This window comes from Pundamilia nyererei, unplaced genomic scaffold, assembly GCF_000239375.1.
Source record: "Pundamilia nyererei isolate P.nyererei 1_Seehausen unplaced genomic scaffold, PunNye1.0 scaffold00022, whole genome shotgun sequence".
Classification (NCBI taxonomy): Eukaryota; Metazoa; Chordata; class Actinopteri; order Cichliformes; family Cichlidae; genus Pundamilia; species Pundamilia nyererei.
The window spans coordinates 587,191-611,541 of NW_005187423.1; the positions used below are offsets into that span (position 1 = coordinate 587,191).

Here is a 24,351-nt window from a genome sequence, read left to right on the forward strand (position 1 = left end):
GTGTGTGTGTGTGTGTGTGTGTGTGTGTGTGTGTGTGTGTGTGTGTGTGTGTGTGTGTGTGTGTGTGTGTGTGTGTGTGTGTGTGTGTAAATGCTTTCCATCAATTAGATCATCATCCGTTCAGGTGAATTTTAACAGTGAAATAGGATTTCTTTTGTAGGTCAAGCCAGATTTCATCAGAGTTATTCTAGATGGGTATGTTGCACTTACATTTCAGCGCAAAGAAGAAAATGAACCTTACATGATTTCCAACATGGCCTAAACCTGGTTTGGGATCTTGTTTTAGGCACAAGTTCCCCCACGTCTGAGTGTCTTAGTCCGAGTGTGTGGAGAAGTGGGGAGGGGGGAGACAAAGCCTGTAAAGTCCCAGTTCTGGAATATAGAGGGTAGATAGAAAGCATTTCTGAAAAATTAACAACTGGGACTGTCACAATGTTGTCATATACAACATTGGAAAGTGCTGACACAAGGTCAGCGTGTTAGTGTGCTTTTCCTCCAAAGTGGTGGTCAGAGAAGCTGAGGCATTTATCATAATGTAAACAGTAAGTACAAGTCACACATGAAGGTGGGTCTTTATTGGTTGCTGGAGATGATTCACGTAGTTACTTGTGTTTTCTGTGGACTGTGTCTGAGGAAACGCTTGCGTAATTCATCCGTAGAAACTAGTTTAACATCATACACATTTGCATCATGTGAAATAAAGAATTTAGCTTAAAAGGTTTTGCACATACATACATATGATCAGAGGCAATGGGCTGCAGGATATAAACCAAAAGGTACCCAACTAATAGCTCACCAGCATCCTTTTCTCTTTTCTGTTGTTGTCATTGTGTTTTGTTTTTTGCCACAAATCAGTTTCCTGTGTGATGTTCAAACTTAACAGCTGCAGAATTAAAAAAAAAAATCAAAATCACATAATGCCACAAAAACGCATTTGTACACCACATTCTTAAACAAACTGCCTTTGAAGCAGCAGAGCAAAGAGACATTCCCGACTGGGTTTTAAAAAACCGAAAAAACCCCAAAAAAAACATTTTTGAGTCCTTCATGAATATATTATTGTTCCAGAAATACATAGAGCAGACTAACACCAACCTCTTTTAAAGCCTGTGAATGAATCCATTCATGTTGATGCTGAATTCATATTTCAATTTTAGATTCTGGGAATGTAACTGATGATTGGTGTCATTGTTAAAACTGTTTTCTTGTTGTTGTTGTTGTTGTTTCTGTGTGCAGAGAGTAAATGGAACATTTCTCAGCTCAAAGCATTCATGGCTGGGATTAGTTTCAGAGAAAAAGGCAAAACTGAAACTCATTTAATACTTACAAAGATGCGATTCAGTGTTTTAATTGGTAGCTTGTTCACAAGTGCTAATGGAGAATGGAGTCAGTCGAGCGTTGTGCATGGATTAACCGCTTAATATTCTTATATGTTAGTAATAATACAGTTTGAGAAAATCAATAGATTATGTGTCCATGGATACACAATATTGTTCCAGTTTACAGAGTGTATAGAAAAGATAGACATAGCTTCTTGGTCTGAAAAGTAAAACCAATGTAAAGGTGACTCGAACCTGCACTCGTCAGATTGGGAATTGTGAGTGTGACAATCATCTGATTTCAAAACACGCGAAACTCCCAAATCCTGTTTTTCTAACAGTACGTATTTCGATTGTTACCAGTGAACGACTGCAGAATTAAAGCACTTTGAAATCAGATGTTTCTTTTTGATACACCCTGTACTTTACTAATTGCTTTATGGTCTCCAGCATCTCAAAGGACAATAAAGAAGCATAAGCGTTATGGCGAGCTTATCTTGTGATTTAGAAGTCGCTGTCATAAGATTGTGGGGTGTATCTCAGTTTGCTATGCCAATCACACCCATTTATAAAAAAAAAAAAAAAAAAAACCCAGATAGCAGCGGGCAAAAGCTCAGCTTCTAGGCAGGACGGTGTCAGTGGGTGATGTCGTGGCAGCTGCATCCGTCTTTATATACAGTTTATAGTCTAAATCTGTAAATTCCAGCAAAACAAATAAACATCATCCACGGGGGAGAGGAAAATAAGAAGAAAATAATTTTATTCACAGTGTTGCTCCGTGATTTGAAACATTGCTGAAAAAAGAACCCCTCAAACATAGTAAATATTGGAAGAAGCCCCTGTTTTACAAATCCAGGAAGTCTGACCTGTATTCACGAGGAGGATCATGAAGTCAGGCCACATGTCATGTACTGACGGGCAGATTTGAGGGTTTAACGCACATCTGTTTCAGCCGTCGGATACGAGCGTTTCTCGTACAGATGTTCTGTCAAAGCTTGTGGTTTCCTCTCTGACAGCCTTTTTGTTCTTTGATCAGCTGATCTTGCAACTGAACTATCACTGCTCACAACTTTCTTACAACACAGTTCCTCAAAAAAACCCTCCAAAATCAAGTCAAAGTTTAATATCTGTGCAGAGGCCTATTGTGTGTCACAGTTATGTCTTTTTGCGGTCTGCAGAGCGCGTGTACGTCTTTCAGCTGGGTGGCCTCAAGCTAAACGAAACTCTGTCTATTTTCTAAACAGTATATTATGTACTGAACTCCGGTGTTGCTGTGGTAACAAAGCAGGGAGTTGTGTGTGTGTGTGTGTGTGTGTGTGTGTGTGTGTGTGTGTGTGTGTGTGTGTGTGTGTGTGTGTGTGTCAGGAGTGGCAGGATATGGGTTACCTCAGAAGACATTATGCTGATGCTTGTACAAGTCAGGAGTAGGAAAACAGACCTAAACGTTATCATATAATGACAATAACTTTTGACCGATATATCTCCCATAAGGAACTACAGTGTTAGTTTGTAGTGACGTTCAGGAATGTCCTCCGTGCTGTTTCCCACACTCATCCGCAGCTGTCCATACATCGATAGCGAACAGCCTTGTGTGGCTGAACAACAAGGTCGTCTGTGTGTTATGTCTTCACAGTCACGGTGTCTCTGAGCAGTTTCAGTTAAATTAGAGGGACTCTGGCAAGAAATGAGCAAGGGTTTGCTTTTGTGCCTTTGTATAGTCTATTCTCTGATGGAAATAACAGGGTTGTCTCATCGCTTCTAATTTGGCCTTGTGCTTAATAATAAACAGACACACTATGGGAAGGCAGAACATTAGCCGCATGGCATTAAGTTAATCACAGGTATAAACACAGCTGTAAATGTTGGTTATATTCACAGGAATGCCAATAAGCAGGACTTACCAGTTGTAAAATAGGTTGTGTGTGGCTTTATTTTTGTGTTAAAACAAGCACATACTTAGACCAACAAGCAGAGCACCAAAGAGGCCCAGATTTGACTCTGGTTTGAGGTCTACTGGTCAAAAAGTTCTGGTTTGGTTGGGTAGTGTGAATAAATCATCGTCTTGTGTATGCTACATTTGCTGAACAAGATCATTTTATTATCTTATTTTCACCACATTCTTGTTATTCTGTAGGTGAAACTGGTGAGAGAGAATTTAAATTCCATTCTTTTTATATGTCTTTTTATATTTATCATCAATTCCTCTCCAAGTTAACTGTCTTTAACAAACCCTGCCACTTTTTTCTGTCATCGTCCTGAGGGTGGTGAAGTCATGCCCAGGCAATACGTTTGTCAGGCAGCCAACAGCACAGATGTGCAGGGCACACCTGTAAATGTTTTGGGTTTCGAAAAGTCCTCAAACTGAAATCATCACCATGGATAGTCGCCGCAGGCTCTAAAAACCGGGTTTTGGAAGCTAAGAGTTTGACAGACTTAAAGCTGATCTTTCTTGATGTAGAACCTCTGAGCAAATTGGCACTTTACGAACACACGCACGCACAGATATACACATGTTGTGTTGCTGTTACACTTGTTTTACATGTACATAGCAAATTTGAGTTAAATAGCTTTAGACTTTATTGTCCTCTTGGGTAGTTTTGCTCTAAAGGTTCCAGTGTCAAGTAAAAAATGCACTCTCAGTAGTTTCCCTAACCTTTCCTATACATAGCAAAACTACATAATGTGGAGTTTATGAGTTTTACATGTGTATTTGTCACCCTCCTGTCAGTGTCATCATTTGTAACTTGGTTCTTGTTCTTTGCTCTGTCCCCAGCCTTCACTGCAGAGGAGTTTGGACGGCATGCAAAGTTGTGAAATTTCCTCAGACAGCACTGATGATCCTCTTAGTAGCGGCCTACGTATTCATCGGCAGCCTCGAATAGTAGTGATTGGAGCTGGCTTGGCTGGCCTGGCCGCAACTAAGATCCTACTGAAAAACGGCTTCACTGATGTCTCTGTCCTAGAGGCATCGGACCACATCGGCGGGAGAGTTCAGAGCGTTCAGCACGGTGGGAGGATTTTTCTGTCTTAACCCAAAAATTAGCATCACACACTAATTGGGTTAACGGGTAGAATGGAGATCTCCAGTTGATTAAATCATGAAGTTCTACGTCAAGTTATATTATACGATGGGGCAAAGTCTCTAGAAAACCATTGTGCTTACTGGCAATCATTTGAATGGATCATGGACGAGGTCACTGGTTAAGTCGTTTGGAAAGCTTCTCTGTTTTGATTTTGTTTGGTTAATAAGAAGTCACATTACCCACACGAGTGTGATTAAGAGTCTAAGTTGGCTGTTAAAGATATTGGAAAACAGCAATTTATCAGCCCCGAGAGTGTGATTGAATCAACTTTATCCACTCAAGACAACATTAGAAAGCTGGCTGTTTATCAGCATGAGCAACTAAATTAGCATTAGCTAACAGATCATTACAAACTGTTTTAATATATGAAAATTGCTACATGTTGCACTTTTAAATGGATTTCAGTTTTATCTGTTAGCTAAAATATGAGGGCATCTAGCTTAACTTCACATAAACGGTGAATAAAATAGTTGGGCGTAGCCACCATCTCGTCACTCACACGTAAATGAAGTCCTGTTATGGTGAGCTGAGCATTTTCGCTGCTGACGTCTTATTGTTCACTAAATGCACACAGTCCTGACCCAAGAAGGCATTTAGAATGAAAATAATTTACAAAATGTTTTATTAGATGTAATCTGAAGCTAGTAACTGAGCCAATAGCCAAACAGCCCCTGTAGTTACGCGGCTGTTTGCTCAAAGGTCCTTCCCTGATGACCGTGTAAATGCCATAAGGCACTTCAGCACTGACTTCACCTGTCATACCTGGAAGCTACGTCCATCTTTATGGATGAAGCCCAAAAGCTAAAAAAAAATTTGATGAATGAATAAAACACAAAAACTTGCAAAATGGTTTCTGTAGGTAGCTAGCTACTAGCTTTAGGAAGCCACTTCACTTCACTGTTAAACAAAATGTGCTAATTAGGTAAACTGACCTAGCCATGTTCATCTTAGCAGCGTCTTATTGATCTTATTTTAAACATACAGACCTGCATAAGGCCCCTTATGAACCCAATAACTGTACAGAAAAGGTTTTGAATTTTATGCCAGAAAAACTAAGTTAATAATTTTGCCCTATTTAGGTAAAAAAAAATTTCCAGGTAACAGTTTAAAATCTGCTGAGGTTTTCCCAAGAAGACAATATTTGACATATGGTCAGTTTTTAACTTTGATTGGTTAGTTTCAGTTAAACCGTGCTGTTAATCAGTCATACAGTCGCACAATCAGGATTTCCTGAATATGCCAAAAACCGCACTTCCTCAAATGCATTTCTACATATTTTAGTGACGTTGTTGTGATTATCTTACAAAATCAACTGAACTGTGAGTCTTAGGCAAGAAAAATTTAGCCTTCCACTGATTTCCACCATGATGAATTCTTCTAACTGGCAAGAACAAACGAGCGGTTAATAAAAAGAGCCTGGCTCTGTGCGCATAAAAGGAGCCACATGTAAAAAACATGCACGCATTCGGTTACACGTAAGTCTATATGTTAGGTGCTGTGTTTGTGTGCTTGAGTGCGTGTGGTTACTTCTGTCGTTTTATCAAAAAGTGAACACATACAGTGGGTTTGATGCTATTATCCTCAGAAAAGAAAATTCATGGTATTTCACTGGGGCTTTAGCTTTGGTATTTTAATTGCGTTGACCTACTTTTGAACTCTATAATTACCCAAAACTCCAGAGTGATTGTGCTTGAGCCAAGAAGACCGTATATACTGCATCACTCAGGGGCACTTAGGAGACCCTGTGTTCTTTAAATTAATCTCTATTGATTTTTCTGTACTGCAGGAAAAGCAACTTTGGAGCTTGGCGCTACCTGGATCCATGGTGCCAATGGGAACCCAGTATACCACCTGGCGGAGGACAACGGGCTGCTTGAACACACCACAGATGGGGAGAGGAGCGTGGGACGCATCAGCCTGTACACCAAGAACGGTGTGGCTCACTACCAGACCAATGTCGGGAAGAGGATCCCCAAGGACCTGGTGGAAGAGTTCAGTGACCTGTACAATGAGGTGAGGGGACACATGTGCGCACAATTGGATGCACACATCAGCATGCAAAAATGGAAGTGTGCACGAACAGAGATGCTGGATGTTCAACCTGCATAACAACTCAATATGCAAGTGAAATTTTGCCACATATTGTCGGCAGTAGCCAGATTATATAAGGTCAGCAGTAACCATTGAAAAAACTCACTGTGCAGGCTCACTTTGTTCTAGCTGTAATCCATGATTTTAAATCCAGAATATGTTAGGCTGGATTAATAAGAATGTGGATTAAGTGATGCACAAGAGCAACGCATTTGTGCAGACATGGAAAAACAGGCTGGAACAGCTTCAATAAATTATTGTAGTGAGCAAGGTGATTTTACTGTAGCAAGTCTTCTCACGCTCATTACTTTTTCTTTTTTTTTTTACTGTTGTGTAAGTTGTTGTTTAAGTAGGTCACATCTGGAAAAGCACTTACAGAGAGAAGGTATAGCAGCACACACACATTTTTCTTTTCAGCATCTGTGCAGTGACGAATCTGAATTTTACAGCTTCGCAGATATGAGCAGAAAAAAGAGCTTTACATTATTTTAAAACCTGAAGATTTGTGGTGAATTGTCCTCTTACAGTGAAATGAGTCTATGCTGTTCAAATCACTCCAGTTTTCCAGCTCTTGTGAATGTAGTGCATGCTTTGATGCACATTTGATTGCACAAGCTCTCTTGGTATTTGTGATGCGTATTAAAAAATTGGTTTGACTTTGAAAGGGAAGTGATCCTGTGCAACTTTGCGGCCCGCCCAGGCTGAGGAGTGATGTGGACAGGGGTGAACACTCTGTCACCCTTAATAATGATTATGGTCCGTGTCATATGAAGGTTGCTTCTTATGCCCTGTGCTGGGTTTGTCCTTGAGGTTCAGCATTGGTTACTGTCCCTTTCACATGTGTAATATTGAGTTGTTTCCTTAATGAATAAAGTTGAATATGTTTAATATTTATGTGGTATAGTTTAATTATTCTCTCTCTATTAGCTGTTAGGTCTTATTCATTCACTTGTAATATATTTATGCAGCAATCTAAAAGGTTTTTTTTTTATTGTATATCAAGTTAAATCAACCTTCATTTTTCACTAGAAAATCACTATGAAATGTCAAAAATCAGAATTTAATAAAAGCCAAATTCAGATCAGTGCTCCTGTCAGTTTACACTCACAGCACCTGCAGCCAGCAAAAAAGAAAAATCTCACAAGCAATGAAAACAAAAATAACTTCAGTGATTTAAGGAGCTTGGAAAGAAAAGCGTCTGGACTTCTTTAGGTTGCTCGAAGATGTTTCACCTCTCATCCGAGAAGCTTCTTTAGTTCTAGGGTCAAATGGTGGAGAGTCCCAGGTTTAAACTTAGAATCCCAGAGAGCAGCCATTTGGCTTTTCTACCTTTAAACCCTGTGGGAGTATTCCCCCCCCCCCCCCCCCCCCCCAAAAAAAAAAAAAGAGGGACAAAAGGGACCCCCTGATGATCCTCTACCTAATCACATGAGCCAAGGTGTGAAAACGGGTGTGGTTCAGTGATTATTCCTTGAGCGAAAAGTAGTTTGTAACAGTCAGCAAATAGCTCAGCATTGTGCACATGCTGATTTAAAACAGAGCTGGGAGAGAGATCAAAGCTAAGAAAATGACCAACACACATGCAATCAAGCAAGAAACCATCAGGCACAAGGGGAATTTGGGGGTTGGGAAGGTGAGGTAGAGTCAGGAAGTCAGTTGGAACCATTTGTACTTAGGCCCAAGCGTAACATTCAACCTGAAATGTCTAAACTCCAGTACATGGGCTGCGTTCGGAAAGTCAGGGATTCATTAACTGGAAGTCGAGACAACAGCTTTGCGCTGTTATGTTTTGACTCAATACATGTTGATGCATAACTGATGTGGTCCTTACTGGCTGTTCTTTCTAGGAAATGGTTTATAATCAACATTGTGGAAGCACATTTTGTCAGCACACCAGCATTTCTTCATAGTGTCCTTTACCGCTGTCTTTGTTCTGCTTTTTACCGGCCTGTAATGTGTTGTAACTTGTTCTGTCTGTAGTGTTTCGCCATGATGCCAGTGTTTAGTCCTGCAAGTACAGAAATCTGGCCTGGACTGAAATAAACTGGTTTCTTTTAGTTCCTCATTTCAGAATGCCCTGCTTTCTTTACATCGTTCCTTGCCTTTTGCTCTCGTTTAGGTGTACGAGCTGACTCAGGAGTTCTTCAAGAACGGGAAACCCGTCTGTGCTGAGAGCCAGAACAGCGTTGGCGTTTTTACACGAGACGTGGTCCGCAAGAAGATCATGTTGGATCCTGATGACTCTGACAGCACCAAGAAAGTCAAACTGTCCATGCTACAGCAGTACCTCAAGGTGTGCGTTGTTTCGTTTGAAGACAAACATTTGTAAATTTGGAGTCCTAGAAAATAACTGATACTCATAAACCCTGAAGCTTTGGTTTGTTTCCTTATCGCTGCCTATAATCCATGTAGCTATCAATGGACAAATAAATATTATAAATTTTAAAACAAAAAGGCACAGTGAGCGGCGTAAGTACAACTTGCAGATAAATAAAAACGATCTTGCTAACATACGTCATTTACATGGGAATGGGGCATCCGTCTGGTATGATTGCCATAGCAACCCTAATCTTTCATTCATAAAGTAGGCTAACATTGCTGTGGTTAGCATTTAGCATAGGCTAGCTGCCTGTAATTCACTTTAATCAGTTAAATTGGGGTGACAAGTCACAGCAATGATCACATTTTCCAGTTTAATGTGAGCCTGCATAGTCCACCTCTCAGGATACTGCTTAGTGATCACCCTGGATTGTTTTAATTAGGGTGAGCGATTCATTTTCCTAGAGACTACATGAGAATCTGGGACTGTTACTTTAACCTGCTGCCATTAACGGTTGCATCGCAGTAGCAGATCCTCTGCCTCCATCTTCCTCTTTCGTTACCATCCTCTTCTGTCGCCAATTAGCTCATAAAGGGATGAAGTCAATAACATGGCATAACAGTCCCAGTGTGTCATGTGTCCCCTAGGGAGATTTACTTGACCACAACTAGATAGACAAATAGATCTTGATTGACTGTCGCCTCACATAGTTGTTGAAAACATTAATTTTCTATCAACCCTGCAAGTAGTACAAGCAAAGCTATGCTAACCTAGCTCATTAGTGGCCTAGGTACATCCTCATAGAACTGAAGTTATAGCCTGTGTAACTTTATATTTCAAAGTGAATATAAAGTGAGTGCATGTGGAGAAACGCAGCAGGGAAGCAAATGGCAAACATTAGGTAACTGCTGCCATACTGGTTCTGGTTCACCAGCTAATGAGCCAGAAGCAGGTGTAGCTGTCCTCTAAACCCTGTGTATTCCCAGTATGTTTAAACTAGTTAATTCATGCTGATTTGTTGAGTACAGTAGCTGCAGAGATGACTTGCTGACACGCAGTAAATACTTTAATGGCTGCAGAGGTTTGATTTTGAATGTTAGCATTGCTACTTTAGTGACACCCGATCCTCTATGTTGATGTTGCATCATGTTTCAGGTGGAAAGTTGTGAAAGCAGTTCTCCCAGTATGGACGAGGTGTCCCTGAGTGAGTTTGGTGAGTGGACGGAGATACCCGGGGCACATTATGTCATCCCTGAAGGTTTTATGAAGATCATGGAGCTCCTGGCCCAGGACATCCCCTCCCACACCATCTGCCTTCGCAAGCCGGTGCGCTGCATCCACTGGAACTACTCAGCCCAGCATCAGGAGGTGATCACTAAGAGCAGCGACGACAACCACAATGAAAACAACCACAGCAGCCAGCCTGTGATGCGGGGTCACCCTGTCAGCGTGGAGTGCGAGGATGAGGAGTGGATCATGGCCGACCACGTGATCGTGACGACCTCTCTGGGCGTGCTGAAGCAAAACCACGAAGCCATGTTCTCGCCCTCTCTTCCCGAGGACAAGGTCCTCGCCATCGAGAAGTTGGGCATCAGCACCACCGACAAGATATTCTTGGAGTTTGAGGAGCCCTTCTGGAGCCCCGAGTGTAACAGCATCCAATTTGTGTGGGAGGACGAGGCCCAACTGGAGCAGTTGGCCTACCCCGAGGAGCTGTGGTACAAAAAAATCTGTAGCTTTGATGTCCTCTATCCACCTGAGCGCTACGGCTACATGCTGAGCGGCTGGATCTGTGGGCAGGAGGCGCTGTACATGGAGCGCTGCGATGACGAAACGGTGGCCGAGACCTGCACTGAGCTGCTGAGGCGCTTTACAGGTGAGGGCATGCAGACGCAGATGTATAGAGCTTGGACAGTTTTACGCTCATAACAAGATATGCTATTCTTATGACTTTTTAAAACTGTATTTAAAATAGGATCTAGTTTAACTAACAAAGAACTATTGAGGACAAATAAGAGATCTCTATTTTTATAATCTTCACTTCTGTGGATTTAATAAACCAGGCAAATTCAGCTGTAACCTCCTTCTTTAATTCTAGTGAAGCCTTCACTAAGAATCAGTCATCTAAAACTAACACGGTTCAGTCTGAGGCTGTGAGTTCAGTGACTCATTTGTACTATGATTAAGGTTGGGTCATTGTACTTCATAGAAAGGAAATGATGTCACCTTTCAGCTGTGATGTAAGCACCTTTTTTTTCTGCAAAGAAAGGCTGAGAGATAATACCGCTGAATGACTCTGGTGCCTTCTTTGTGTTCGGTGAACAGCAGCTTACCAGTCTCGTGTCACCGCTCAGAGAGCTGATGTTGCACAAGGCAGAGAGTCATTTATTGTCACTGGGATTTTTAACCATCCCTTCTTTTATACATACACAAACAATCCAGTACTTGCTGCTACCAGTTACATGATGCACGTCACATCTTGCGCAACTGGGGAAAAAACAGAAGGCTGACTAACTGCTTCAAAGTGACTGGAAGCTAAAATGTAACACGCACTACTGTTTGGCAACTTGCATAAGGTAAGAAGTGCAGAGAGGAAAGGTCTCGGATTATATTCTACCTCAGAAGTAGGTCACAGAGACACTTACTGTCACTTCATGATAAGGTCAGTGGACTGTAATTTGCACAGAGAAGCCAAACACATACAGTCACTCCTCATTTAGGTCAGCGTGGTTTAATCCCTTCAGCTGTTTGCTTAATTGCATCACTCACTGGTGCCTCTCTGCTCGCACACAGTCACAAGTTGATTTGTGTTGGCAGATTAAACATCCAAGTGTAAAAGCTAGTCCAGGTTAGCTGCTGGTCTTTCATATAATTTTACCATTTTAGAGGTATCTGAAAAACATCTCAACAACTTGGAGTTGCTTTGAAATTGTTGTACAGACATTTCTTTCTTTCACACCTGATGATGATGGTGGCTCATGAAATGTCAACCATCAGTTATCGTTCTCTGCTTTTGTTGTTTTAGGGATGGTTTTTAAATCTTAGCATCCTAACCCACTGACATGGTAGCTCCTAAACATGTTGGATCTGCCACAGTGAGAGCTGAGACGGATAATAAGAGCAGCTATTGTCGACTTGCTGACTGTCATTGTCTTTTTATCTCAGCTGACTCCTTTGTCTTTCCACCCTTTCGTCCATCTCCAGGGAACCCCGACATTCCAAAGCCCCGGCGCATCCTGCGCTCCTCATGGGGCAGCAACCCGTACATCCGAGGCTCCTACTCCTTCACCAGAGTCGGATCCAGTGGTGCGGACTGTGAAAAGCTGGCCATGCCACTACCTTATGCCAATAGCACCAAGGCTCCAGTAAGAACTGCTTACATTACAGTTGCTAGATATTTAGTTGTCATTTATTGATTAGTAGACATCCTTTTTTTTTTTAATGCACTACACAAACTCTTTGAGTAGAACAGTGCCATGTAAGTGCCAGTCTATTGACCATTTTACCACTTTTATCCATATACTGTATGTTGACTTTACACTTTTTCTTTATAATTATTTCCACAGTTCCCTTTCTAGAAAATGTTTTACTGATTATTTTATAGTTTGAAATCTTATATTTTTTATTTAGAAGCTGAACTGTTCTGAGTGTAGACGTTTGGGATGGCAGTGTTTTTGCCCTCATGGTTTGTTTACAACCTTCGGCCACACTCAGAGAGATCATGTGCCCAGTGTGGCCGCGTCATCACATACATGTCAGAGCCCAGCTGGTGCAGAGCGAATACAGCTGGTGTCAGGAGGGTCCGAAGTGCTGATTGCAGGCCAAAAGTCTAGACCATGAAACTCGATGCATTCTGGGTGAAAGGGAGAAGGGGCTAGGAGTGTGGGGGTGGAGGATCCGTGTGTTCACTTGACACTGCTGAAGGAACGGCATGACCCCCTTCTGCTGAAGTGTACAACCCTGGCAAAGTGAAATCCCGAGCCCTCAGGAAAGTTTCTGTAGCCTCCTACATGTGGAGCACTAACAAGGGAGTGAAATAGGAGCGAGTGCCTCAGGAGAAACAGAAAAAACCAACATGATGACATTGATGGATCGTGATTGAATCTCATTTTTGTTCCCTCTCTGGTTTCCTCTCCTCCCCTCTTTGCTCAGCCCTTACAGGTCCTGTTTGCTGGAGAGGCCACCCACAGAAAATACTATTCCACTACCCATGGTGCTTTGCTATCAGGGCAGAGAGAGGCCACTCGCCTGATGGAGATTTACCAGGACTTGAACAGCGCGGAAACCACGAAGCCTAATATATAAAAATAAATGAACCTCTGACTAGTGAAAAAAATACAAACCTGTTGAGTTGAAGCTTTTCATCCTGATGATTAAGTTATACTTAAAAGCATAGCTCGGGCATTATTACACCTGTAACAAATGACTTTTGTTTCTATTGTACTGTAGATTTGAATCATGCTAAATTTTTATTTGAGATGTACTGTTCAGAAGTTGCCAATGGTGCTGTCATTTCATTTCTTTATCATTCTTTTTTTAATCAGTAATTTAATGTTTATAATAACAGCATCTGTAATTTAACTTGTTTTTGTAAGTGCCTTCTGTACGTAATGCTATGTTATTTCGAAAATAATGAAAATACTAAACAAAAAAAATCGAAGGTTTTAACAAAATAAAAGTTTTATCATCATTTAATACGGTTTTGTTTTGTTTTCTTGATTCATTAAATTTATTAAACACACCAGTGGATGTGCAGATGTTCTCATTATTTTGAGTGTGAGGGAGCACAAAGTGGTGCACGTGGAAAGAAGAGGAAAAAGGCTCCAAAGTGACAGATGGTGTTAGAACAGGCCTCAGCCCAGCCTCCACTTCTGTTGGACAACACTGTCAATCCTCTTAATCAGAGACGGAAAAGACCAGGGAAGGTTTCAATTAACAACAAATGAAAACAGGTTTTAAATTCTGTGTTTACGCCCCACCGATCATCATTTTCCAGAGTCAGGTGGTCGTGTGAAAACAAGCCCTCTTTAACTACAAACCCTCACCGCTTGTTAACACACAAATCTAACCAGCTAATCGCATGACAGCAACTGCATGATTCAGGCATGGTAGGTCTGAATCTGTCACGATTGTTGGTGCCAAATAGGCAGGTCTGAGTATTTTAGAAACTGATGAGCAGCTAGAATTTTACTCAAAAATTTAAGGGAACTACTTAAAAAAATGTTTTAAAGTATTACAAAGAATGCTCTGAAAAAGAAAATGTCCAGTGAGAGGCAGTTCTGAGGAAAAGTGCCTTATTAATGTAAGAGGAGAATGGCCAGACTGCTTTAATGTTAAGTGGGGGGTAATATTAACTCAAATAACTACTGGTTAGAACTGAGGTATGCAGCAGAGCATCTCAAGATGCACCACAAGCAGCAGAAGACCGATTCACACATGCTGACCAAAATTGGATATTAAAAGACTGAGAAATGGGATGTGTCAGCAACAAAAGTTTCATCACATCAGGAGAGCTAAAATGACTAAATTTTTCATTTTTAAAAAAAAATGTTTTTTAACATTTAGGCTATTTTTCATTAGGGGAAAGAGTAAGTGGCTTTTCCAACACTGAATATGGGAAGCTTTAAGGGGAAAAGTTCACAACATTGACTTTCACCAATTTATGCTAGCCATGTCAACAAACACGCTAACTGTTGGACTTTATAGAGCATGGAAGAAAATAACTTATGTGGAGTCTGGCAGGCAGATGTCAGTTCAGTGCATTATTTGTTTCAGTTGCTTGCAGATTGTTCAGAATTAATCTCACAGAATTGATAAATGGTTCAGAAAAGTGTTTTATTTTAAAACATTCACATATAATTAGAGAACTCCAAGACCGGCACAAAAAATAACTGCAGAGGAAAGTAACTCAAAATTGCCCCTCTGTGCTTTAAGGATAAATCGGTGCACCCTGACGAGCACCATGTCACGAATGGTTACCCAAAATCCATTACTGATCACGTGTTTGGTTGGAAGTTTCCAATTAAAATCTACTTAGGCTGCAGATCTGTAGTTGTGGTCAGCTTTATTTAAGCCACATTAAGGAAGCAGCCGAAAGAAGCCTACAGTACTACATGTCAGTTCTGCACAGAGACTTTTACCTGATTTCCAAAGTATTGCAAACAGTATGTGTTTCAGATTTTTGCCTCAATGTCTCGTTTTCAACCCAGACACTTCTTTTTTATTTTCCTATATGCCCCAAAACTTCTTAGTCTCAAAAACTCACAAAAATCCATGCATCAAACATTACACACTTGGCATTACAGGGTTAAAGCACAGAGACGAGATAATTTGAGGGTTGCGAATCTGCACCCTACAGGCAGCTCGGCTCTTATGGGAAACAGCTGAAGCACAGACTGACGACCACATAAGCAGCAAGGACACAGATCCATCTTCGTGATGTAAACTTGCTGCCAGATATGAAAATCAAGCAGCGTCAGATGGTGAACGAGAAGGAGAATAGACTCAAGTTCAAACGTGAGAATGACGTGCATCCAAGAGTTTAACGTGTCAGTGCTGAGGGACACGGCGCGCCCCCCGAAGATGAACAGACGACCCGTGTAGGCTCTTTAATTTTGTGTTTAAACTGTTTGGGAACTAAAGCCTCTAAATGGTCACGGGCCACCCACACAGGTGTTTTCACTTTGTCTGATTAGACCTCGTCTCATTACTGTGTGGGCAAGTGCAGACAGAGCCTGACTGAAGTCGCTGTTATTGCTCCTTTCAAGGTGGAACAATTCGTACTGCCACACAGAAAAAAAAGGGAGCTTTAATTCACGACTGAGAAAAGATGTCTGTTCTCTAGCATGGGGTGCATTCTGTTCTCACTCAGTGCAATCCACAAAGACCATCACGCACACATTCAAAACAACATTTCAATGCATTCCCCAAATCTTGGAAAAACGTAAAAGCAGTAAAATTACAAAGTCGAAAGGCCCATATATAAAACTAGATAGTCGTAATTCCTGGTATCTAATAATAGTGTTGATATTTGTGCACGTTTGCTGCTTAAATGTATTTGAATTTGAACAAAGGTGACCTGCTGCTCAGCTGCAGTTCCCAGAACACGTTTCAGAAGTCATCAGCGGTTTGGCCTTCACAACAGACTTTCTGCTTGGAACTGCAGGAAAACCATTAAAAGCATTAACAATGACTCACTTCAGTGCCTCTCTGTGAGCATGCAGGCACACAATGTCAGGACAATCCCTCAGAGAAAGGCAGTAATGGTTTATACATTATACACCTGTGTTTTTCTGCACTGAGCTCGAAGCGTCGCTTGTGAATGATGTCTGATGTATGTGCTGGATCGATGGATGGCTCGGTGTGAGAAAATGAGTTCCTCCTGTTCCTATCGTCTTTTAATTTGAGCAAGAGGCAGAATAAATATTCAACCTTTACCTTTTCTGAATCGGCACCAAGCCTATGGGCAACTTTCAGCCCATCTAAGCAGAGGTGGAAAACCCCTGAGTGGGTTTGTAATTAAAAATGAGTGAAACCCTTCTTCCTTTTTCAATATTATGCAATTAACTGTATATTTACCTGTACGTGGGGCACTTAATAGATCAGCTAAAGCTAGGATTTGTAAGTAAATACATTTAAAGATGACCAATATATCTACTTTTTATCACCTGTTAGCTTAATTTATATTACATGCATGTATATTGTGCTTTCCTTCCTCCCTACTTGTGGAGCTGTTATGTGGTATTCTAGCTGACAGTTGGGAATGTGTGCCACAATAGCATGTAGAGACCAACACCTTATATTTGGGAAATACCGCTAAAATAGAAACACACTTCCTCATATTGAAAGGTTAGTTCATGCTTGTATTACTTCTAGGCTTGACTACTGTTATTCATTATTATATCACGTTGCTGTAAAAGCTCCCTGAAAAACATTCATCCAGAATGCTGTGGCAAAAGTAGACGTGCTCTCTGCTTTTAGGATTAGGCTTGAACGCTTATAGTTTGGGCTGGATCATCAGGCACTCTAGCAGAGACTAAACTTTTGAAAAACACATATGCCTGTGTCAACTCCACTGCCTGCTGTTCTCTGCTTCCCTTTGCAACAGGATGTTAGTAATTGCTTTCACTTCTTCCACTTAACAGAATTGAAACTAGAAGTACAATACATAAAGAGCAGCGCGGTGGTTAGCACTGCTGTCTCACAGCAAGAAAGAACAAGGTTCAAATTCACCATCTGGCCTGTGTGGAGTTTGCATGTTCTTCCTTTGTCTGCGTGGGTTCACTTCCAGCTTCCTCCCACAGTCCAAACACATGCAGTTAGTGGGGTTAGGTTCAGTGGTGATTCTAAACTGACCATAGGTGTAAATGCGAGTGTCTGTCTGTTAGCCCTGCAACAGACCTGGATCTGTCTAGGTTGTACCCCGCCTCTCGCCCTGCGGTAGCTGGGATAGGCTCCAGCTGCACCTCTGACCCTGATAAGGATAAGTGGAAGAAAATGCACAAAGCATGAGCCGGGGGATTTTGTGTGTTTGTATGTGGAGAAGGCTCGGAGAGCACTATGCTGATTGCTTCACTGATATGCTAACAGCTTTTACCGTGATGGAAAAGCAAGGCTCGTCATCATTGAAGCCAACCTCAATGCAGAGATATTGATGAGATTCTGCAACCAGCAGCAGTCCCATATCTCAACACACTATGACTGAACTCAGTCCACCGACATGACAATGCTCGCCCCACAGAGTGGGGTTTATCAGAGACTACGTTAAGTTTGGGAGTGGAGAAGACAGATGACTGCCTGCAGTCCTGATCTCAACCTCACTAACACTTGTTGGATTAGGGAGGGCATGCAGTTTGGGCTAGAGTGACCAGTACAACCACACTGGCTGACTTGCGGCAAATGGGGGAAGAAGAATGGGATCCCATCCCACAGCAGTGTGTGACCAAGGTGGTGACAAGGAGGTGGCAGACAGTTGTGTCTTCCACATGCTGTTGAGGCCTCTCTGTGTTAAATGAATAAACTGTTAAATTGCCAGTACCCTCTTGTTACTTTAGACTTCCAATCCTCCAATAAATACGGACACCAAGCATGAATAAGCTGTTCAGCATTGGCAGAGAAGATTTGGGGAGCTTTTCATGGGCTCAACCCACAAATGCATTTTGCTTACAAATGTGGTAACATTTAGTGGAAGTAAACAGGCTTTCCAACGGTATAGGATTTATTGCAAGAAGCTTTGGGACAACAAAGAAATACAAACCAAACACAAATATCCTTAGTTTTTGTCCTCAGTTTGTTTACATAATGGTTTCTGTGGCAATTTTACTGTTATTGTGGTGTTCGAAGTTTTGATTTTCATGTTTGTTGACCTTTCAGTTTCTTGTTTTTATTATAGTAGATTGTGGTGTTTTTAAATTGTTTTTTACTAAAACAGGGGTTAAAAGAGAGATGTTTCGGGGCTCATGAGAGCGTTAAAGCACCTGCGCTGCCATTTCAGTAAGCGTGGGAAATGCATGCAAGTCCCACACACACAAAGTTTCCTGCCACTGCTTTGCATGCTTCAATAACCTTTCAATAAGAAGTTGTGATTGTTCCATTTTCATTATTTTCTTTAAGAAATAATATATCATTATGATTTAGCTGTTGTAGGAACGGCTCCAGAATATTTGTACCATTTTCACTTTCAATAAAATATCCTTAAATTATTATTATTGTCTGTTGTGTTTTTATGTTTTCCTTAACCTTCTGAAATATGAGATTATACCATACTATAGTAATAAAATCAAAAGCTAAAGAGAAAAAAGAAAAAAAGTCTGTGCTGGGAAATTGTTTGTGTGTAAGAGGCAGCAAAGCTGAAACTTTGTTCTCCGTGTGCAGCGTACTCAGCCTCCTCCTCCTCCATTCAGACTGTAAGAAAGCAGAGAGGAAACATGGGGACAAAGTTCTGGCAGGAGTCCCGGTCCAGCAGGGAACACGTGAGGCTGAAGAGAGAGAGGATTTAACCATTCAGCTACATCTTTCCAGGCCAAGGCTAAAGTGATCTGCTCTGCTGTTTTGAGTGGCTCATTACATGTGGGGACGGTGCTTTTATTTCATTTCTTTTTTTCTTTTCAAAAGTATGCACACGTTGACAAGTCGCATCATCGGGTGTTCCTTATCAATTTAAGTCACAGATTTCTAATTTTACAATAATAAATGACATTTTTATAGAAAATAGATGGTAAAATTTGATTTTGGGGTGGATTTAATACAGTCACGTGCATCATGCCCAGAAATGTACCAACTGAGCATCATTTAAACACTACAGCCTATGAGAGTATTGCTGCTGATGTCCATCCCTTCATGACCACAGTGTACCCATCTTCTGATAACACACCGTGTCACAAAGCTCAAATCATCTCAAACTGCATTTTTTTAACATGATGAAGAGTTCACAGTACTCAAATGGCCTCCACAGTCCCCACATCTCAATCCAACAGAGCACCTTTGGTTTCTAGCAAGGTGTAGATAATAAAGTGGCCTGTGAGTCTAGGTCTAGGTACTGTAAGGTCTTCCAACCGTGATCTTTCTGTTTTAAAGGATTTTCTACTACATAGTCATATCTTAAAATCTTACTAGGATATGATTTTATTCTAAAATGACAAAAAAAATTATTTAAAAAATGAGCCAGTACAATTTAAAGCAGTTTTTATTGATGACAACAAAATGAGTGAAAATGAGCAGTAAAACATTTTTATCTATTGCAGTCATCAGAGAAGGCTGATCATGTTTTGGGAAAGTTATTTGGGTTTTTTGTTGTTGTTGTTTTTCCAGCAACAGAATTAATTTCGTCTCAAGCTAATCGGATGAAGTTCATGGATCAGCCGGCGGTCAAAAAATAAAAGGAAAACAAAGATTACAAAGACAAACGGCACACTTAATTGCCCAGTTAAGTGTTGAGGTAATGTGTAAAATACTGTTCAGATGAATGGGCAGAATACAATCAATCACACATAAAATATGTACAGAGAGGTACATGAACACTCAGACACCATTTCTCTATTGCACACTATGATAAACTGGGGTAACTGCAACAGAGGACACTTGATTTAAATAAAACAAACAAAACAAAAGTGAATGAGAAAGTACCTTCCATTTTCAAAACAATGAAAAAACTACAGGATCATAACTCGAACCAAAAGGAGTCACTGGAGCACGCTTGGCACCTCTAATCTGCAGGTTTAGAGGGCAACAAAAGGGCTCTGCAACAACCTCAGCAGGCCAACTTCAAAATAAAGCAACTGATGTACTGATGGGTGCGCGCGTGAAATCGGCAAATAAAAGCAAAACTAAAGCAAATCAATTAAAAACGTTTCAAAATAGATGAGCGTAAGGTCATATCGGTAACCTAAAAAACACTAGAATGTAGCTGAATCAGGGTCGATCTTTTCCCCTTCCCAACATGAAGAGATATGACAGATGAGAAACCGTATGTCTGTTCACTTATAGAAGTTCGTAAAAGTATCGCTTATCATGTTTCCGAAATCACCTTCCCAATGAAACCGACACGTAAGCGAAGAGTTCCTTTTTAGTAGCCCATCAGAAGGCGCCGACGGGCAGGCCGACCGCCGTCGCTCCCGACACAACCGACGACCGGCCGGCCGATAAAAGGGGGGGAAAGTGCATCATATTTCTGTTAAAATACTGAGAGATAGCTGAACATTAAAAACAACACTCTTATAATAAACATCTGAAATATCTTCTTCTTTTTTTTAAATCCTGTTTTGTTTTTCACTAGTGCAACAACAGACGGGTTGAAATAAAGATTATTAACCTGCAGGCAATCAAAGCTCTTTAAACATCGAATAATTGTCTCGCCACAGTAGCAGAACAGTAAAGAAGGCAACTCAATGACTGATGCGTGAACACAAACATGCCAACAGTATTACACATCGCTCTTTTTTTTATAGAAATAAATAGCTGATTATTAACTTTAACCTCTTCTTAAATAATTTCCATCTCTATATGACTCTGATGCACATTTAATATAAAGTATCTAGTACACAACTGCAATTTCAACACTACTGTTATACATAATATAATTCTCTCTGCTCGTCTGTCGTCAACCTTTGGAGAGAAAACGCTTACAGAGTGAACACCTGTAAACTTCAACTTTGCCACTCGTTAGTATGACCTTAATATTATATAACATCAAAGGTTGGTCATTTTTTAAGCAAACATTATGTACAGAGTAGCTGATAACCAAGGCAGGATTGTCTAAAACTGATAAAATAAAATAAAAATCAACAAGTGCTTTTGTGTTTTCTCTATTGTGTCAGCAAACCTTTACACCACATTTCCTTCACCTGCACCCAGCAAACATTCTGTGACCAGTGTGGGATAATAAATATGCGGTACTGGAAGAACACGGAGAAATGGACATCCACGACGGTTCCCGAATTGTCGTCACAACAATTTGCAGTTATACAAGTCTGCGTACGTATATCTGACTGTGAAGCAGAGCAGCTAAGAGCTTTGTTTATCTGGGAATTTTAAAGAGCTCACGTGACAGACACCCACACAGGGCTCCTTGAAAATGTCAACCTGCTCTGCTGCTGTTCCGCCCACAAATGATGCAGCCTGGCGTGGCGAGGCAGGGCCGTCGGGCGAATAAGGTGTGTAAAGTGACAGAGTAGAAGAAGAAGTCATGTTCTGCACGTCTCTTGATTAATTTTGAAACTTGTTACAGAACTGTGCTCGTGATTTGTTTATAGCGAGGGACCTGCTATGCTTTCCTTTCATACTGCTCCTCATAATCGCTGTGAACCAAAAGCTAAGGCTTCAAACGAAACGTTTGGTTTCTGAAAGTTTATCAGGCTACAGATGACATTTTTATGATGTCACCGAGAGAGCGGAAATCCTTGATACGGTCATCTGAGGCAGATAACTGTGAGCTCAGAATCTCCAACCACCTCTCACGTGACTTTCTGAATCTTTCTGAAGGCTTATTTTGCTTAGATTAAGCAAAATAAGGAATTACTTTTGTCTGTGAATCATGCAAAGCTACCTAGTAGAGCCCAAGAATAAAAATATGGCGCTCTTTACCCTCAGCACCCAACCGGTCGCAGCAGATGGCTGCCCCTCCCTGAGCCTGGTTCTGCCGGAGGTTTCTTCCCTTTAAACGGGAGTTTTTCCTTCCCACTGTTGCCAGGTTCTTGCTCACTGGTAGGCGGGGGTGTCATATGATTGTTGGAGTTTCTTTCCAATATTGTGGTTTCTTTTTTACTCCACAATATTAAGCGCCTTGAGGCGAATGTTTTTGGGAATTTATATAAAACTGAATTGAAATGAGCACAATAGGTCCCCTTTAAAACTGATTGTGAGCTCCGTTTAGAGATTTACCCGGTAGTATTGCACTTCCATAAAGTCAAGGAACTCATTAGAGAGACATTTAAAATTCAGTGCAGCAGAATTTTGGTCCATAGAATCATCAAGTTTCAAAAACTATAAAAAAAAATAAAAAAAATAAAACAGTCCATTGCAGCACTCCGAAATACAGTTTTTTGGTAACCACCTACATCTTTTTACACCCACAGTTCAGATCCCAGGTTTTCTGTTAGAAATGTGAGATAACCACCAGATCACAATTTCTATTTTCTCAGACAGGACAACGCTCCTGCAGAGCCTCAGCATATATTAAGATACTGTTTTCACAGGCTGTGTTACTGTGTGTATCTGTGTGTTTATACGGGTGATCTGGCTGTATAAAAATCACTGGAGCTCCTCCCTTTGAAGCTATTTGCAGCACAGAAGAGTGAACACAGTAAGTTTAACTACTGCAGGTATTGCTACTCATACTTCTTGAGGATTTCCAAAACATACGCTAAACTGTAGTCAGGTCGCTTTTCCAATTTTAAAAGGTGACACCGAAGACCTGATCCCGTATGTCTGCAAAATAGTAAAAGGTGATCCTTGTTCCATGCTGCAAAGGGTACAAAGTGTCACGTAACGCCAGCTGCAAGTCAGCGCTGCATCTGCATGGAATCACCAGCAGAGGGAGGCAGAGGACATTAATGTTAAATGAATACAAATGAGGGATCACACAAGAGCTTTGGCCACGAGAAGCTCCGTGAACGGGAATGGCACTGATTCAGGTGGCAAACGAAGAAAGTCGGATGACGTCCAAACTCTACGACACCTGGAGACTTTGTCCCATATGAAACACAACGCCTTAAATTCACACACATTTAAATTAAACGTCAACACTGCTTTTGATTTTAGTGATCAAACACTTGGTCCCCCTTTCCCCCTCGTTAATGGCACATTGGAGAAAACGCTCACTGGAATGAGGACACTGTTACGAATGGCACCGGTAACGTCAGGTATTAAATCCTGCTGTCTGGGATGAAAAGGCCCAAATATTTAAAAACACAAGATTTGTGACCTTGTTTGTTTTTTTTAAACATATGGAAACAGAGGATGTTAGAGAAGAGGAGGCAAAATGCATCACTGCCAGGCAGTGTTTAGAAGACTGAAGGTCTGTGTGTGTTTGTGTGTGTGTGTGGCTGTCCTTTGCGCTCTGTCCACGGAACCCGAAGCTGGTGCAGCATATTTCTGTTCTGGGTGGAAGCAGTAAGTGTTCAAAGTCATCCATTGTCCAGTTTCAATGTACAGGCTTGATCCAGTACTTTGTCACAATTTCCATTTATGTGTTTAAGTCATCCACGCAGACACAAACACAACGTGAACTTGAATAAGAGAAGTCCCATTTGCCTGTGATCATGTTCTGCAGCCCGTCAGCCCATCAGCTGTTGGTGTTAGTCTACATCGAGCACTGTGTGGATGCGGACAGCTAAAAAGTGCTGTCGTGTGGCTTCAAGGGTTGCAATAAAAGGGATCTGCTCTGTGCAATGACACAAACCACTTTTTTGAATGGAAAAAGCAAAAAGGTTACTGCAAAGGAAAATTTAGAGTAAGCTGTTGCGTTTCTTGAGTTTGTCAGGTTTAAAACAAGCCCCCCTTTCTGATACATAGTGCCGCTGCAAGTCAAACTGGCTAACCGATATTAACGAGATAACTGTATCAAGTTTTTCTGTCTTAGATTTGTACTTTAGCAAAATGCACACTGAGCCCTCGATACTACTTCACGATGCTGCAGACGCATTCAACTCCAGGAACAGCTGGGTCTTTTTGATTGACTGGAGCCGTGATGGCACCCTCTCCAAGGCTTGAGGAACCTGCACAAAAGACGTTAGCAGAGACTGTCTGCTTTCACGTGGAGGATTTTGGAGAAGCCGGGTCTCTTCTTTAGAGCCTGAAAGTAAAAGAGAGTGCGATATCATAATCTCATCTCCTGTAGAGACACACGGTGTGTATGACTTATCTCTAAATACCTGCGAGCCAAATAGTCTATCCTCTATAAATCTCCATCTCGTCATGCTCTTTTATTTTCGTACAGATGCACCTTTTTTGCCCTTTATGCTTCACCTTTACATGACTTGTTTGACAAAACAGATGATTCACTTTGATGTTTCTTTCTCCACAGCAATCGTGAGGAAGGAGG

The 24,351-nt window shown here is 41.2% G+C and overlaps 2 protein-coding genes across 3 annotated transcripts in view; one reads left to right on the top strand and one right to left on the bottom strand.

Moving 5' to 3' along the window:
• smox (spermine oxidase) overlaps nucleotides 1-13,469 on the top strand; it is a 15,446-nt gene extending 1,977 nt beyond the window's left edge. Inside the window, exons 2-7 of the mRNA XM_005726819.1 lie at nucleotides 4,093-4,327; nucleotides 6,189-6,415; nucleotides 8,613-8,786; nucleotides 9,969-10,689; nucleotides 12,018-12,178; nucleotides 12,966-13,469. Coding sequence (XP_005726876.1) covers nucleotides 4,120-4,327; nucleotides 6,189-6,415; nucleotides 8,613-8,786; nucleotides 9,969-10,689; nucleotides 12,018-12,178; nucleotides 12,966-13,118 — 1,644 coding nt within the window. The 5' untranslated portion in view covers nucleotides 4,093-4,119 and the 3' untranslated portion in view covers nucleotides 13,119-13,469. The remainder of the gene's footprint in view (nucleotides 1-4,092; nucleotides 4,328-6,188; nucleotides 6,416-8,612; nucleotides 8,787-9,968; nucleotides 10,690-12,017; nucleotides 12,179-12,965) is intronic.
• A 10,401-nt stretch (nucleotides 13,470-23,870) lies between these two features.
• fbxo41 (F-box protein 41) overlaps nucleotides 23,871-24,351 on the bottom strand; it is a 66,648-nt gene continuing 66,167 nt past the window's right edge. For both annotated transcript variants that reach the window (XM_005726820.1, XM_005726821.1), the window contains exon 14: nucleotides 23,871-24,102. In XM_005726820.1, the coding sequence (XP_005726877.1) occupies nucleotides 24,040-24,102 (63 nt within the window). In that variant the 3' untranslated portion in view covers nucleotides 23,871-24,039. The remainder of the gene's footprint in view (nucleotides 24,103-24,351) is intronic.